Source organism: Astatotilapia calliptera, chromosome 14 (genome assembly GCF_964374335.1).
Source record: "Astatotilapia calliptera chromosome 14, fAstCal68.1, whole genome shotgun sequence".
Classification (NCBI taxonomy): Eukaryota; Metazoa; Chordata; class Actinopteri; order Cichliformes; family Cichlidae; genus Astatotilapia; species Astatotilapia calliptera.
In genome coordinates, this window is record NC_137435.1 from 27,638,291 (window position 1) to 27,651,423 (window position 13,133).

General features: G+C 41.2%; 4 protein-coding genes across 5 annotated transcripts in view; 2 read left to right on the plus strand and 2 right to left on the minus strand.

Moving 5' to 3' along the window:
- egfem1 (EGF-like and EMI domain containing 1) overlaps nucleotides 1–1,474 on the minus strand; it is a 57,369-nt gene extending 55,895 nt beyond the window's left edge. The window contains exons 1-2 of the mRNA XM_026192800.2: nucleotides 1,135–1,474; nucleotides 113–247 (exon numbers count right to left, since the gene is read on the minus strand). Of these exons, the coding sequence (XP_026048585.2) occupies nucleotides 113–247; nucleotides 1,135–1,217 (218 nt within the window). The 5' untranslated portion in view covers nucleotides 1,218–1,474. The remainder of the gene's footprint in view (nucleotides 1–112; nucleotides 248–1,134) is intronic.
- Nucleotides 1,475–2,102: 628 nt separating this feature from the next.
- On the plus strand, nucleotides 2,103–7,941 carry mffa (mitochondrial fission factor a). Of its 2 annotated transcripts, XM_026192482.2 has the most exons (8): nucleotides 2,103–2,320; nucleotides 2,949–3,166; nucleotides 4,052–4,221; nucleotides 4,348–4,439; nucleotides 5,282–5,443; nucleotides 6,938–6,994; nucleotides 7,202–7,286; nucleotides 7,374–7,941. In XM_026192482.2, exons 2-8 carry the CDS (start codon nucleotides 2,953–2,955, stop codon nucleotides 7,503–7,505), a joined length of 912 nt encoding a protein of 303 aa, XP_026048267.1. In that variant the 5' UTR covers nucleotides 2,103–2,320; nucleotides 2,949–2,952; the 3' UTR covers nucleotides 7,506–7,941. The 2 variants fall into 2 exon arrangements, with proteins under 2 accessions (XP_026048267.1, XP_026048268.1); XM_026192483.2 differs by lacking the exon at nucleotides 5,282–5,443.
- Nucleotides 7,942–8,273: 332 nt separating this feature from the next.
- dnaaf1 (dynein axonemal assembly factor 1) lies at nucleotides 8,274–10,486 on the minus strand. Its single transcript, XM_026192480.2, has 2 exons — nucleotides 9,372–10,486; nucleotides 8,274–9,282 (listed from the first exon to the last, which is right to left on the minus strand). The coding sequence occupies exons 1-2, from the start codon at nucleotides 10,336–10,338 to the stop codon at nucleotides 8,420–8,422; spliced, it is 1,830 nt and encodes a 609-aa protein (XP_026048265.2). The 5' UTR covers nucleotides 10,339–10,486; the 3' UTR covers nucleotides 8,274–8,419.
- Nucleotides 10,487–10,497: 11 nt separating this feature from the next.
- mrpl44 (mitochondrial ribosomal protein L44) lies at nucleotides 10,498–12,655 on the plus strand. The gene is made up of 4 exons (XM_026192481.2): nucleotides 10,498–10,728; nucleotides 11,169–11,637; nucleotides 11,783–11,961; nucleotides 12,080–12,655. The coding sequence occupies exons 1-4, from the start codon at nucleotides 10,553–10,555 to the stop codon at nucleotides 12,249–12,251; spliced, it is 996 nt and encodes a 331-aa protein (XP_026048266.1). The 5' UTR covers nucleotides 10,498–10,552; the 3' UTR covers nucleotides 12,252–12,655.
- Nucleotides 12,656–13,133: the final 478 nt, after the last annotated feature.

Genomic DNA, 13,133 nt, shown 5'->3' on the forward strand with positions numbered 1-13,133 from the left:
AGAAGAATGAACATTACAACTATCAGCCCCAGATCACGTGAACAGAAGTCATCCCCAGCAGTTATCGGAGAGATCGCCAGTGGCAAACCAAATTTTAAAAGTCTACATTTACCTCCTCTCAACACCCATACACCATTTGTGGCTTGTGCATCCCTGCTTCCACACCTTCACCATGCGGGTAAAAGCCTGGACGCAAGGTTGACGGCTCCCTACCATGGACATCTCCTGGTCAGCACAAACATTTGGCCTGGGCATGAAAAACACATAGTTTATTTAACAAAATGGCAAAAACTTGGGGGAAAAAAATCTGTTTTTCTGATGACTTTCAGTAAATAGTGCTTTATTTGTATTTTTCTGTCTATGTGTTGGTAGGTGACTGTGTTGAGGGGTAGACAACAGTTATATATACATGTTCTACATGTTCATTTGTTTTAGTATTACACATTATCACCGTCTACTGCTTTTATCACTAGATAAACAACCACATTTTAATTGTTACAATGTAAATCTACAAAATAAAGTGTAAAAAAAAAAAAGCCTCAAATCTTAAACTTTGTAAGCTTCTATTTAAGGAGCCTGCATCTGTTTATGTTGTGAGTGCAGGTAAACTATCCATAGGTGTCCTCCTCCTCAAACCATCTGGCTTCAGTATAGGGCAACCTGAAGTTAATTAGAGGAAATATTCTTCTTCTCTGGTAATGAAAGAATCAATCATGTCCTCCACAGTCTATTTAAACTCAAAACCCTCAAGTACAGTCCAAGGAAAAGCACATTCCTTTGGAAGTTATTATGCAGATGCACATTACATCCGCGCTACAAAAACAGTGGACACGCATGCACGAGGGGACCCGAAAGAGAGACTCCTAGTGGTCATTGAGCAGAAAAACATAGAGTGGAGAGAAGTGAGAATTATAAATGGTGAAATCAAAAGTTCAACAGAGTTTAAACTCAGAATCTCTGTTTTAAAAATCCAATCTAACGCACGCTGCTTCTGTCATATTTAAAAGCCCCAAATCTTTCTCTTTCACCTGATCATATATTCAAGTGTGTGCTCACAGTGCAAACGGAAAGCAGTGGAAACGATGTTAAACAAAACAAAAAAACCCCAAAACAAACCCAAAACACGTTACTTACATGCCAAGCTGCAGCTCCAAAGATGACGCGATATGCATAGTGCCAAATAATATTACGCACAAAATAAAAATATGTGGGAACATAATTTCAGCCAGTTACAACCACGGTCAGAAGTACTCAATCGGCGCTGGCTCTGTGCCTGTTAAATGAAGAGCATCCTGACACTTATGAAAGTCCTCCTTTAAACATGACTCACGACTTTTGTTTATCCTGCAATGATATCCCTGATATCCCGTTTGCTTGTTACGCAGAGGGGCAACTGTCTCATGTCAAAGGCTGCCTTTGCATGGCTCCGAAGAAAGGCACCACCCACAGTGACTGTGGGGCCATCTCTCCAAACCTCCCGGCAACACTGACATGTGCACTCATTAGTAATACAGCCAGCTTTGCTTATAAGACAAAATATGTAGTTTCATCAAAAGGCTATACCTATCGACAAATGCTCCTAAATTATTCTGATTTTTTTAAATGGTTCGATGTGCATATAAAATAAAAATAAACTACTTTCAACAGTTTTATATATATTAAGCTTTACTGAATACAATAAAGCAGATCAATAAACATTCAGTGCAGATAAATTATGTTATTGCGTTTCGTAAAGTCATGACAGCTGAGATGGCTCCAGCGCCCCCCGAGACCCTGAAAAGGATAAGCGGAAGCGAATGGATGGATGGATGGATGGATGGGTGGATGGATGGATGGATGGATGGATGGATGAATTCTTTGCCAAATTAAATAAGCCACAATAAAACAAAAAAATAGATAAAACACCTACTATGGTGACTTAAAGTCATTTCTGAAAGCATGTAGAATATTTAAATACAGGCTATTTAATGGTAAGCTACAATAAACCAACAAGTTAGACAAATTATATTATTTTAGGCTGTACTGTTTGCAAACATGTCCAGTTTTTTCTCTGCTTTTAATTTCAGCGCTTGGTACTAATGACATAACTTCCCCAGAATTACGCCACTTCCTGTTTAGCGTGCAGACACAAGACAGAGGAAGAAGCAGGAAGAGGGGAAGGTCCTCTCTCACAACATAGAGATGCTTAACAGCTAATTCACCTGTAATACCTAAAATACTTGAAACTGAGCTTTACATTTCCGACTTCAGGTTTGTTCCGTCAAAAAATTTCTGAATAAGTTCTTCGACGAAACAGCGGCCCGTGGCAACAGACTAAACGGTAAGAAATATGGCTAACGTGCTAGCTTGAAATGGCGCTAAGCTAAAGTGTTTTCTGTCAATTTCATTTTCGGAAGCTAACCTGTTTTCTGGAATGCAAAGTATTTCCGCAAATGTTTGTGGATAATAGTTTCTGAATGTTGTTACATGGGTAATGTATTAGATATTTCTTATGCTAGTACAGCAACCTGAAGTTAATCATTTCTTGTCATCTTGTGAGCATTAAGGGCTTTAAAATAAACACTCTGTAATAAGACCAGCAGTTCTTTAATGTTAAAATCAATGTTGTTTGCTTTGGGGTCAATGTTCGACTTTTGCGTGACTCTGAAAAAATCTGAATACATCATGTGATAACTTATGATAACATCACAAGCCTGTTCCATCTTTAATCCCCTCTCCACTACTCTGTTAGCACCACCAAGTATCACTGTGTCCCTAGAGGAGATATTCTGGTTTTGTGTGCTAGGGCTAGGTTTAATAGCTGAAGCCACACACTGCATAACAATAGCTATTCAGTGTGTGGCTGAAGTAGAACTATTTTAGCTCAAAGGCTTATTGTATCAGCATGTTCTCTTCCTTTAGGGATTTTTTTCTGTTTAACTAACAATTAATTCTGTGTTGATGAACAGCCAAATGAACGGAGCAACATTCCCCTCTCCAACGGCTGATATAGCTGAAATTAACCGTATCCACTATGAGCTGGAGTACACCGAGGGAATAAGCCAAAGGATGCGCATCCCAGAGATGCTCAAAGTGGCTCCAACAGCCCACGAGGACCCTAATTTGGGATCGCAGGAGGTCCCTCACAGTGTTATAATGCAAGTCCCAGAGAGAATTGTGGTTGCTGGTTAGTATACTGTATGTTTTCTGTCCTTTATGTCACACTATGTCTGCACATCACTGGTGACTCACCATTATGGTAGTTCCTCACAGTCTTTTGCAGATTATAGAACTCCTTCTATCAGTGCCACAGGACTTTGCTCCTAGATGCCGTTTTACTGCCAAGATCCCATCAACTATTTCACTTTTAACGTAACAATTACAAACTATCTTGCGATGTGATCACACTAGCCGCAATATCTTTGATATCTTAAGACATACCCAGCTCTAGAAATGGTCTCCGTTGACACAGCCATACATGAGGAGTTATGAACATTTAATAAAGAAAGAGAATGAAAAGGGGTGTAAAGTGGGACAGAGGAACTACTACAGCACGTGTCTCTGTGTTTCTCTTCACCACAGAGAACCACATGAACATGAACGTTTTACGTAATGTGACATCAGTACCACTGCTCACATTATTTCCACTGAGTTGCACTACACATGAGCAGTTTGCCCCCTGCATTGAGTAAAGCACAGTTCATGCACACCATTCAGGAAGCACTGGTGTGCTGTGGTCAAAGTTCAGCATTGTTGAACTATGACCAGAGCACAGTGATGTGCATTCACACAAGGAAAACAAAGCTTGACATTCAAAAGCAAAAGAAAGAAAAAATGAGCGCAAAAGCCACTGCAACACAGATTTTAAGCTCAACTTAGCTGTTACTTACTGCTTTTTATGTGAAGGGGCTGACATGCATACAGGTAGCATGGCAGAGGGGATATTTGCTTTTTTCCCACTATAGGTGTGAACTAATTGATTTTAATTCATTCAATTTTGTATTAAAAGCACAGCATACTGTTAAAGTGTTAGAAGTGATAGGTTAGTCTCACAGTACATTTCATTTGTCAGGAGGCAGTGATGACTCCCAGTTCTCCAGACCCAGAGACTTGGACCTCATCCAGTCAACACCACTGGAAATGCTATCACTTAAAACTCCACCCAGAGTCCTCACCCTCAATGAGCGACCCCTGGACTTCATGGAAGACGATCAGCGGGTGGCTCCAGACAGTGAGGAAGTGGTAAGTGATAAATCAGTAATTTTTTTTATTACAGAGAACACTATGTACAATTCACCCATTGTTTAAGATAATGTCCTTAGTGTAACAAATAACCAGAAAATCAGTTGTCAATGCTATTCCTTGTAGTTGCGACCCCAGGGACGTTTACGGAGGGAGCGTTCAGCCAGTGAGAATGCGGCTGTCCGTCAGAACACTCAGCTGATGCGCAACGATTCAGCGTGAGTATGGGTCCATTAACTGGGTACCAGCTATTACGTCTTTGTGCATGTAAAGCATGCAGCATCTTTCTTTTGGTTTCATTCTTGTATTGTAAGCCACTGTGTCAGGAGCTTTTGCTGCTGTCAGTGTTGATGCAGAAACTTTTTGCTACTTTTTAATACATTAACAACATGTTTTTATTGGTAGATTATTTCCAAATTGTGAAGTCTTTAAAGATTAATTGATTAGTTTAAATAAATTACAAATTTGAACACTGTTATCCCCTCTACGCAGAAGGACAGGAATAGCTGGGGAAGCACTGACAGGAACTAGTGAAGCAGACTGCTTTTAATGCAAAGCGATTCAAATTTGAAGCTTTAGTAGCTTCATGTATTTGTTTGAAGGCCTGGTGTAAACTACAAGTGCTTGGCAACTTTATTATTTTGACAGAAATTTTTAGGCTTAATATTTGAGAAAAATATTACACAGTTCTCGGACAAAAAAAAAAACACCTTTTCATGCCCTGATCACTTTCTGCAACACAGCACACTGGTACTGTTAACAAGGTTCCTTGTCTGGCCTGAATGGTGAACTAGAAAATAGTCACTTAATCAAACATAAAATCAGCTCCTTTTGCATTCCTGTTTCTTGCCAGATGTGTTAGAACATAGTGTGGTTGGCAGGTTCAGTCTTTGGCTGCTGCTTTTTGCCTATTCACTTTCACTCTGATATTAGTTTTGCACAGTCAGTGGAGGACAGTTTCCTTTCCTTATTTCTATCCCTTTCCTTCCTCCTTCTCTTGTACTCTCTCTTCTTCCCTTCCCTACTGAATTTGCTGCTCTTAATGGTGGGCACTGAGCAGTGCAACCCCTTCCCCCCCAGCCATTGCTCACCCATGCCCCCCTCTCACCGAGGCTGAAGAACACAACCTCTACAGCGCTAGTGGTGTCTTATCTTTCATCCAGTCCACTACACGTCGGGCCTACCAGCACGTCCTGGAGGTCTTGGATGAGAACCCTCGCAGGTGACCTCCCCATCATCTGGTCTTTTTTTTTTTTTTTTTTTTTTTGCTTAAAGGTTTTGGAAAAAAAATTGCCCGAATGGGTATTGGTTTAAAAAGGCCGTAAAAATTGCAACAGCTATTTTCATGATAGATGGCATTAAATGTACTTTCATTTCTGCCCATAAGCACCATTTGTTTTGGATTGGGAGAGGGTCATGTGGTACAGGTTGTGTAGTCTCAAGAATCTTGTGACCAGTTTTAACCTTTAACAGTATTAATAACACATGTATTAATCCCAGAAAATGTAGAAAAGGTTTCTAAGTTCCTTGCTTGTTGAAGAATAAAAAACTGAAGCTCTGAACTGCCACTTCCACCAGTGGTTGAATCAAGTTGTTTGAGTTGCACTTTGACTAGGGTTTGGCGATATGTAAAAACTTTTACATCGTCAGTCCACTAATCAATGATGGGTGATATGTTCGCGCACGCGCAGACTTTTTGATGGGTGGAGCAATATGATCATGCACGGACTGATTTCCGCGTTTACATCATAGAAGTCCAAACATGGATGAACTAATTTCCAAAAAAATTAGGGCTGTCCGAGCAAGCAAAGTACTCAAACACGACTAACTTGCATGATCATGTACGTGTCCACCATCCGGCTGAGTATGCTAGGCTATCACCAGCTTCTGCAGCTCCATCAACAAGCATTTGGGCACACTCTGAGGAGGGTGCATTTGCTCACAGATGAAAGAGGGTGCTGTTAAAACCGCGCTATTATTTATTTATTCTTTTGTTGACTGCTTCTATTAGCTCCATCATTATTAGCAAACTTACTCATGGGCGAATAGATACATAAATTGCCCTTGTAAAAACGATCGCCAATGGGCTGTCTATCGTCGATAGTCGATATATTCGTCCAATCGCCCAACCCTAACTTTGACTTCTCAAACACCATAAATGTTTGCTTTGTAAGAAAGGGAATAATTCACACTGAGGAATTTGTTTTATCTTCCTTTGAAACTTCAGAGATGGTGTATTAAAGAGAAAGTGAAGTAGTGCTGACAACTTATTTCACCTTCAGGTTCAACACTTCAGTTACTCCAGGGTTAAACGCTGTGCAGAGCATGTGGATTCATTACTGAACTTTCCAAGGAGTTTTGCAAGTGTTTGACCTTTTAATTGTTTAGCTTTTTAAGGAAAGAATAAGGTGAAAATGGATCTTCTAAATATTGCTCACAAATTCATATTTTCTGTATGCTTAAAAAGGTATTTTTAGAACACTTACCCACATTCTTTGTCCCCTTTGAAGACTAAAGTGATATAGTTGTGACTTGTTTTAAGACACTGAAAACAACTTTAGGGAAATAAGACTTTTTAAAAGGACTAGAAAGAATAGAAAATTAGAGAAAGTCTAGGTGCATTAAAGACATCCAAGTTGTGTGCATGGATGCAACATTGTTGGTTTCTCTATATCTCTTTCGCCTTTTCCCAACTCTGTCTTTCCCCACCCCTTAGCAAATCATCACTGCGAGGGGGGTCGGCTTCCAGCTCCCACCCCCTGCATGATTCCAGGTAACTTCATCTGGCACTTCGTTTTGTTCCTCTCTCCTTGTCCTCATCCTTTCCTACCTTGAGTGGTAGGACACAGATATATGGACACAGATATCTATAAAAATTACATTGCCATTGTTAAATTGTTCTGCGTATTTGAATGTGCCGTGTGCTGCTGTGACTTGGTTATTTTGTGATTCTCAAACTAGCCTTTTTTTTTTTTTTAAGGCTTGCACTGTCAACATATGAACCCTCTCTGGATGGGACAGCTGATGACATGACTGTGGTCGATGCAACAACACTTCGACGGCAGGTTAGCTCATGATAAATAAATGAATTCTGTCTTGTGTGGTGCAAGAGGCCAGACTGATAAAACAATTTTTTTTTGATTCGGCAACAGCTCATCAAGTTGAACCGGAGACTCCAACATTTGGAGGAAGAGAACAAAGAGCGAACAAAGCGAGAGATGATCCTGTACTCCGTCACCGTCGCTTTCTGGCTCATCAACACTTGGGTGTGGTTGCGACGTTAGAGCCGGCCTGTGTTTCCGCCATCCACATGACAAGAACGTATTATCCTTTATCCTATCAGTTAGCTGCTCACTGCACTTAACCCCTGTGTGAGGAGATGTTAGCACGTGCAAGGCCTGTTGCACATAGGCTCAACATTTTGATTTTGTTTATTTAAACATGTACAGTTTTATTTTTGTACTCTTATTTTGTTCCTTCTATTCCATTTTCTTGTGTTTTGTTTTTATTCTCAAATTCTGCTGCCCATTGCTAAGTTGTTGTAAATATTTGTTCATGTCAATCGGACCTCATCCAGAGGCACAGTATATAGTTCACCCAAAAAAAAAATAAAATAAGGAGCTGTAGTGTGGGGACATACAGCTCCATGGTGGTAATGCTGAATACTAAGAGTAATATGTGACTTGGCTGGTAAATTTAATAAAGTTTAGTAAAACCGTACCAGTCATGTGTGGTCTTGTATTTTTATTGAGACGTTAACATAGTTTTTCCTGTAGAGGAGTTAAATGTCTCCCGAGGAAAAAAGCCTAAAATTTACAAGTGTATTTATTTGGGTGGATTCTCTCAAACAAAATAGATACATTTGCTTTTGAAATGGTCAGAAGTAACCAAAAATTATACATATCTGTTACAAAACAGCTAGCATTGTCTTACCCATTGCACTGTATTAAACCACAAAGGACCACAGTTGTCTGGGAAAAACCCTGAATGAAATAAAATTATATAAAATGTTGCTGTAATGTGAAGAGTAAACGTATAATTCCCCCCGAGAATACTGACCAAATCAGTCCTGAATTTATTCTTTTCACAGTATAACAGCTGACAAGCACACAGACAAAACAGCTATCACAAATATGCTACAGATTGAATTGCAGTTTACTATTTTAATTCATATTTCAAATTTAATGACATCAAGGTATTACTCAAGCTCCTCGATCAGGCAGCGTGGTGGAGAGGAGGTTCGGTTTATTTTTGAGTTTGACGGGTCGGAAGGCGCACCCTCATCCTCTGGATACACCAGCGATGTAGAATTGCCAGAGACAGCCGGTGATTTGTCGCAGCCACTTGTTAGGAACAAAAAGCTCTTAGCTGGAGCGGATGTGGAGATGCTGTCACTCTGAATCCCAGCTGGTGCTTCCCCGTTGCTGTCACCTGATATGACTTCTATTTTTGGTTTAAAGGCCTGCCTACAAGAGAACGCTGTGTTAAAGTCTTCTGTGTCCACATCTTCCAAATCAGGCAACTCATCAATACGCAATGAGCGACTTGCTGGAGGAAGGTGAATGGTTTCCAGCAGCTCTGCATCTTGTAGCTCTGTAATCCGTGGTCCAGGACTATGTACCAGTACATCGTCATCGGCTTCAGGAAGGGGAGGCTGTTTGTTTTTACTCTGCTCTCTCTCTGCTTCATTTCTCTTGGACTGTTTTTCTTGTTTATTTTCTGTCTCTAACATGTGCCCTACAGTACTGCCTTGCTCATCTGCTGGGATCTTTTCCCTTCCTTTCTCTTCTCTTACGGTGTGCGTTATCGGAGAATGGTCCTGGGTATCTTCATCTAACTGCTCTCTCATCAGGAGTTGACCTGCCTCCTTGGTCTCAAGATGTTTACTTGCTGGTTGATTTTCAAGAAGTCCCTGTTTTGACTGTTTCTCTAAGAACTCTTCATGGGCATCCAGGCTGTCCTGCACAAAAGCTTGTATCTTGTCACCTTGTGAAGAAGTTAAAATCTGGGTACCGTTTTCCTCAGTAGTAGTTTCTGGAGTAGAGGAAGCATCGGTTTTCCCTGAAATGAAACAATTATACTGTGTAAACATTCATCCACATTTACTCTCAGTATACAGACGAGGGTAGTAAAAGCTGAAAGCTGATTACCTTTATCCTGTAACTCTCTGAGTCTGCGTCTTTCCTGGGCCTTCTTCCGAATCATTGCCATTCCATCCAAGCTTTCCTGAATTTTCTTCCTCTCTCGTGTATCCCACTGCTCCCTCTCCTGGCGTTCCCCTTCCAGCCCTCCCACTGCCCACGACTCAGCACATGCCCTGTCTTTAGGAAACACAGGGCGATCGTCAAGAAACGTGAGCTGCTTGAGGCGTACAATCATATTTTTTCTGTAGTTTGGGATTTTTTTCACGACCTCATTTCCCATTAGATTCAGTACACGCAGTTCTGGCATGGCCTCAAGCACAGGCAGGATGTCAGGGTCGTGTAACAGGTTGTGAGAGAGGTCTAATACACTAATGTTCAGACACTGACTCAAATGCTCTATGTCACCAACAGTTTCCAGCTTGTTATGGGCAATCTGCAGAGTACTCAGGTCAGGAAGGCAGGAGATGTTCTCTATGATGTGTATGTAGTTGTTGGAGACGTTCAGGATGCAGAGTTTCTTCAGAGGCTCTAGGTTTTCCAGCTTGTATATGAGATTTTGCTGAAGGAACAAGCAGCGCAGATCAGTCTGAGCATCCAGATTCTCAATGCGTTGGAGCCCATTGCTTTCCAGCCAGAGACATTTCAGACCTGTGTACTCCTCTAAGTTCTCAATGGTGGAGAAACCTTTGAAATGCAGATACAGCGCATCATTGTGGCATGGTGTTATGTACAGTTTGTTCTGCTTACAGTGGTCTCTCAGGAATTTCTTGGTCATCCGTGGTCCTGAGTGTTTTTTATTTTTCTCCTGAGGTGAACTTTGCAGCTCTTTTTTCCCAAGGTCTTCTTGAGCTCCACTGCTGTCAGAACTTTCTCGGGCATCCCCACCTTCGACTTCAGTTGCTACCAACACTTGATCTTCCATCCTTTCTTGATTTTCCGAAGTGGATATCGTTAAAATTGATATCAGAAACATACAATACTTCTTAACGATTGGTTTTATAGGCGTTTCTGAATTGTACAGTCGAATAAATAGCAATCAGCAGCCTGCCCCGGTCGTTAATATTAGTTACCGTTTACGCTTGTTTCCATGGTAGCGCTCCGTCTTTACGCTCCAGCCTACCGGATATGCTTTGTTGCTCCGTGTCGGACACTTTTAGTGGTTGCACCTTGCTGTTTAGGGACCCAACATGGCGTCAGGGTACTTACTAAATCGTGGTGCTTTGACATTAGGAATTCATTGCCAGCGCGTCTGCAGGGATATTTCACTGTCACAGGTTAGAGAGAAAAAGCGATGGATGAAAGCTTACACGTACCTCATGGCGAAGAAGTTGAAGCTGGAAGGACCTCCACCTCCGACGCCACGGTAACGCCAAAAATCACTAGAGAGCGTCTCAAGGCCATTCGTGTATTTGATATTTCAATGTGTTTATTTTTTCATAGTCCGTTGAGAAGCGTGCATATGGACGGCATTTTAGTGCAATTTTGCAACTGTTTAATGCAGATGTTTTAGCGCTGCGTGTGGCGTTACTGGTTTCATGGCTTTTCCAAATAACACCAGAAGCGTAGCTAGCTGTCGAAGCTTCTTTGCCCAAGGGTAGAAAACCAAGATCCTCCCCGTGATCTCGGTTAATCTTCTAATTTTATCATTGATTTAATATATAAAAATGTCATATTTTAATGACCGTATGCTTTGTCCATGGCCTTCTAAGACTTTCTGTACACGCTTTTAGTGATTTTAGACATGATTTTAGCCACTGTACACTCCTATTTCTGTTTGGTATTTACTTTTTTCTTCTTCTTCAGATCCCAGCAGCCTCACTGGGATTACCATGCAGAGATTCAAGCTTTCACCCATCGCCTGCATGAAAATTTCTCTCTTGAGCTCCTGAAAACAGCCTTCATCAATCCCTGTTACCTGCAGATGGAGCAAGAGAAGAGAAAGGGGTTGGGTGTGGAATCTGAGACTGCCGCTCTTGTTCTAAAAGATAATATGCAGCTGAGTAAAAAGGGGTCTGCGTTCGCTGAAAGCTTCCTGATCGACTGGTGCAGGGCAAGCTTCCCGAGCCTCCCGGCCATCGGGGTGGAGAGTATTGTAGGGCACCTCACCAGTCCAGCAGTCATCACTTACGTAGCCAGAAATCTGGGCATTGAAGACCTAACAATGAGTGCAGAATTCCCTGTTCCAGATGATGTGCTCTGTTCTACTTTCATGGCAGTGATCGGAGCTCTGCAGGAAAGCAGTGGAGCTGAGCGAACTGGATTATTTCTCAGGGTAGGTCGCTTATGGCACAAAATCATTGGCACATAATAATTCGCTTAGAGGAAGCATAATTTGTCCACATTGCTCAGTTGCCTCTGCTGTGTGTACAGTGGTGGGACATTTTGTTCTTGTAATCTTACCTCCACCTTCTTCCTAGGATTTTCTGGTGACTCAGCTGATAGGAAAGGACCTCTTTGATATGTGGACTGTGGTCAACCCCATGGGACTACTGGTGGAAGAGCTTACAAAGAGGAAAATTCCTCTGCCGGAGCCTCGGCTCATCCGGTCTGCTGGAGCCAGCACAGTGTTGCCACTGTATTTTGTTGGCTTATACAGGTATGTGTTCTGTTGTTCGTGCGTTGTTACTGTTCTAAATTTAAAACTGATGCGATGGGTTAAAATTAATGCTATGAAGAATTTACATTTTTGTCTTCTCACCTCTTTGTTAATTCAGTGACAAGAAGCTACTGGCTCAGGGTCCAGGAGAGACGCTTGCAGCAGCCGAGGAAGAAGCAGCTCGCGTGGCCCTCCGGAAACTTTATGGCTACACTGAGAACCGCAGACCCTTTGACTTTTCTCCACAACAACAACAACAGCAGCCTTTTATTCAGTCAGCCAGCAATTAATTAACATCTCTAAAGCTGCAGCAAAAAACATTTAAAGGGGGCAAGGACGGACAGGAATCTCATTTGAAGACTTAAGGCTTCCCACTGATTGCAGAGTGTGCTGAACTTGACATAACTGGTTCTTGTTGGGTATTTAAAAGTCAGGTCCTTCAGTCAAAGCAGAGCACTATAAGTCTTGATGTTCTAAGAAAAAATGTTGTAAGATCTGGCTCAGACAGAATATTGTTCCAGTAACTGATGACATCTTCAGTAGTGAACTAGACTGGTCAGCTCACCCTAGATTACAACAGAGGTTCTGAAGTCCATTGCACAAAATACTCTTGTAAATAATACAAATACCATTTGGTTTACTTTGTATTATGTAATAATATGTTATTCAGTTGTAATAAAGTGTGTAAAATACACATCCATTCTGACTCTTTTTCACTTATATTTCTCCACACATTTCATCAGGGTATTTGCATATGTTCCTGTGACAAATTCTTCTTAAAATATCTTTAAATATCTAATATTAATTTTCTATCGTACATTTTCCTGAAACAAATAATCAAGCATTGCGTTTAAGGAATTTTACGTATCTTTTAATACTTGACGTATTTCATTAATTTTTTTTCATATAGTGACGCAGTGCATTTTTAATGACTTGATTAACGTTGGGTCTAGTTACAATCTTGTAGTAACCAATACCGCACAGTGGCGCTGTTGCGTTAAAGAAAGAATAGTGGCGCTCTTTGCGCTGTCTGGAGCACAACCAAAGAGCTGTCCCGTTAGAAACAAGATGATGCTCTTTGTTTCAGTTTGCGTTGTGGCCCGCTGCAATTCTTCAGACAAGTCACCGAGCGTACTGTCTGCTTCTATGTACACGTCAAAATTTGAACTGAA

What these genes read in the sequence shown, in the direction of transcription:
- mffa (XM_026192482.2), top strand. Translation starts at nt 2,953, where the DNA reads ATGAACGGAGCAACATTCCCCTCTCCAACGGCTGATATAGCTGAAATT. An exon ending in AGAGAGAATTGTGGTTGCTG is followed by an intron (nt 3,167 to 4,051) that starts GTTAGTATACTG and finishes TTCATTTGTCAG; the next exon opens with GAGGCAGTGATGACTCCCAG. An exon ending in CACCCCCTGCATGATTCCAG is followed by an intron (nt 6,995 to 7,201) that starts GTAACTTCATCT and finishes TTTTTTTTTAAG; the next exon opens with GCTTGCACTGTCAACATATG.
- dnaaf1 (XM_026192480.2), bottom strand. Translation starts at nt 10,338, where the DNA reads ATGTTTCTGATATCAATTTTAACGATATCCACTTCGGAAAATCAAGAA. An exon ending in CAGAGAGTTACAGGATAAAG is followed by an intron (nt 9,283 to 9,371) that starts GTAATCAGCTTT and finishes GTTTCATTTCAG; the next exon opens with GGAAAACCGATGCTTCCTCT.
- mrpl44 (XM_026192481.2), top strand. Translation starts at nt 10,553, where the DNA reads ATGGCGTCAGGGTACTTACTAAATCGTGGTGCTTTGACATTAGGAATT. An exon ending in GAACTGGATTATTTCTCAGG is followed by an intron (nt 11,638 to 11,782) that starts GTAGGTCGCTTA and finishes CCTTCTTCCTAG; the next exon opens with GATTTTCTGGTGACTCAGCT. An exon ending in TATTTTGTTGGCTTATACAG is followed by an intron (nt 11,962 to 12,079) that starts GTATGTGTTCTG and finishes TTGTTAATTCAG; the next exon opens with TGACAAGAAGCTACTGGCTC.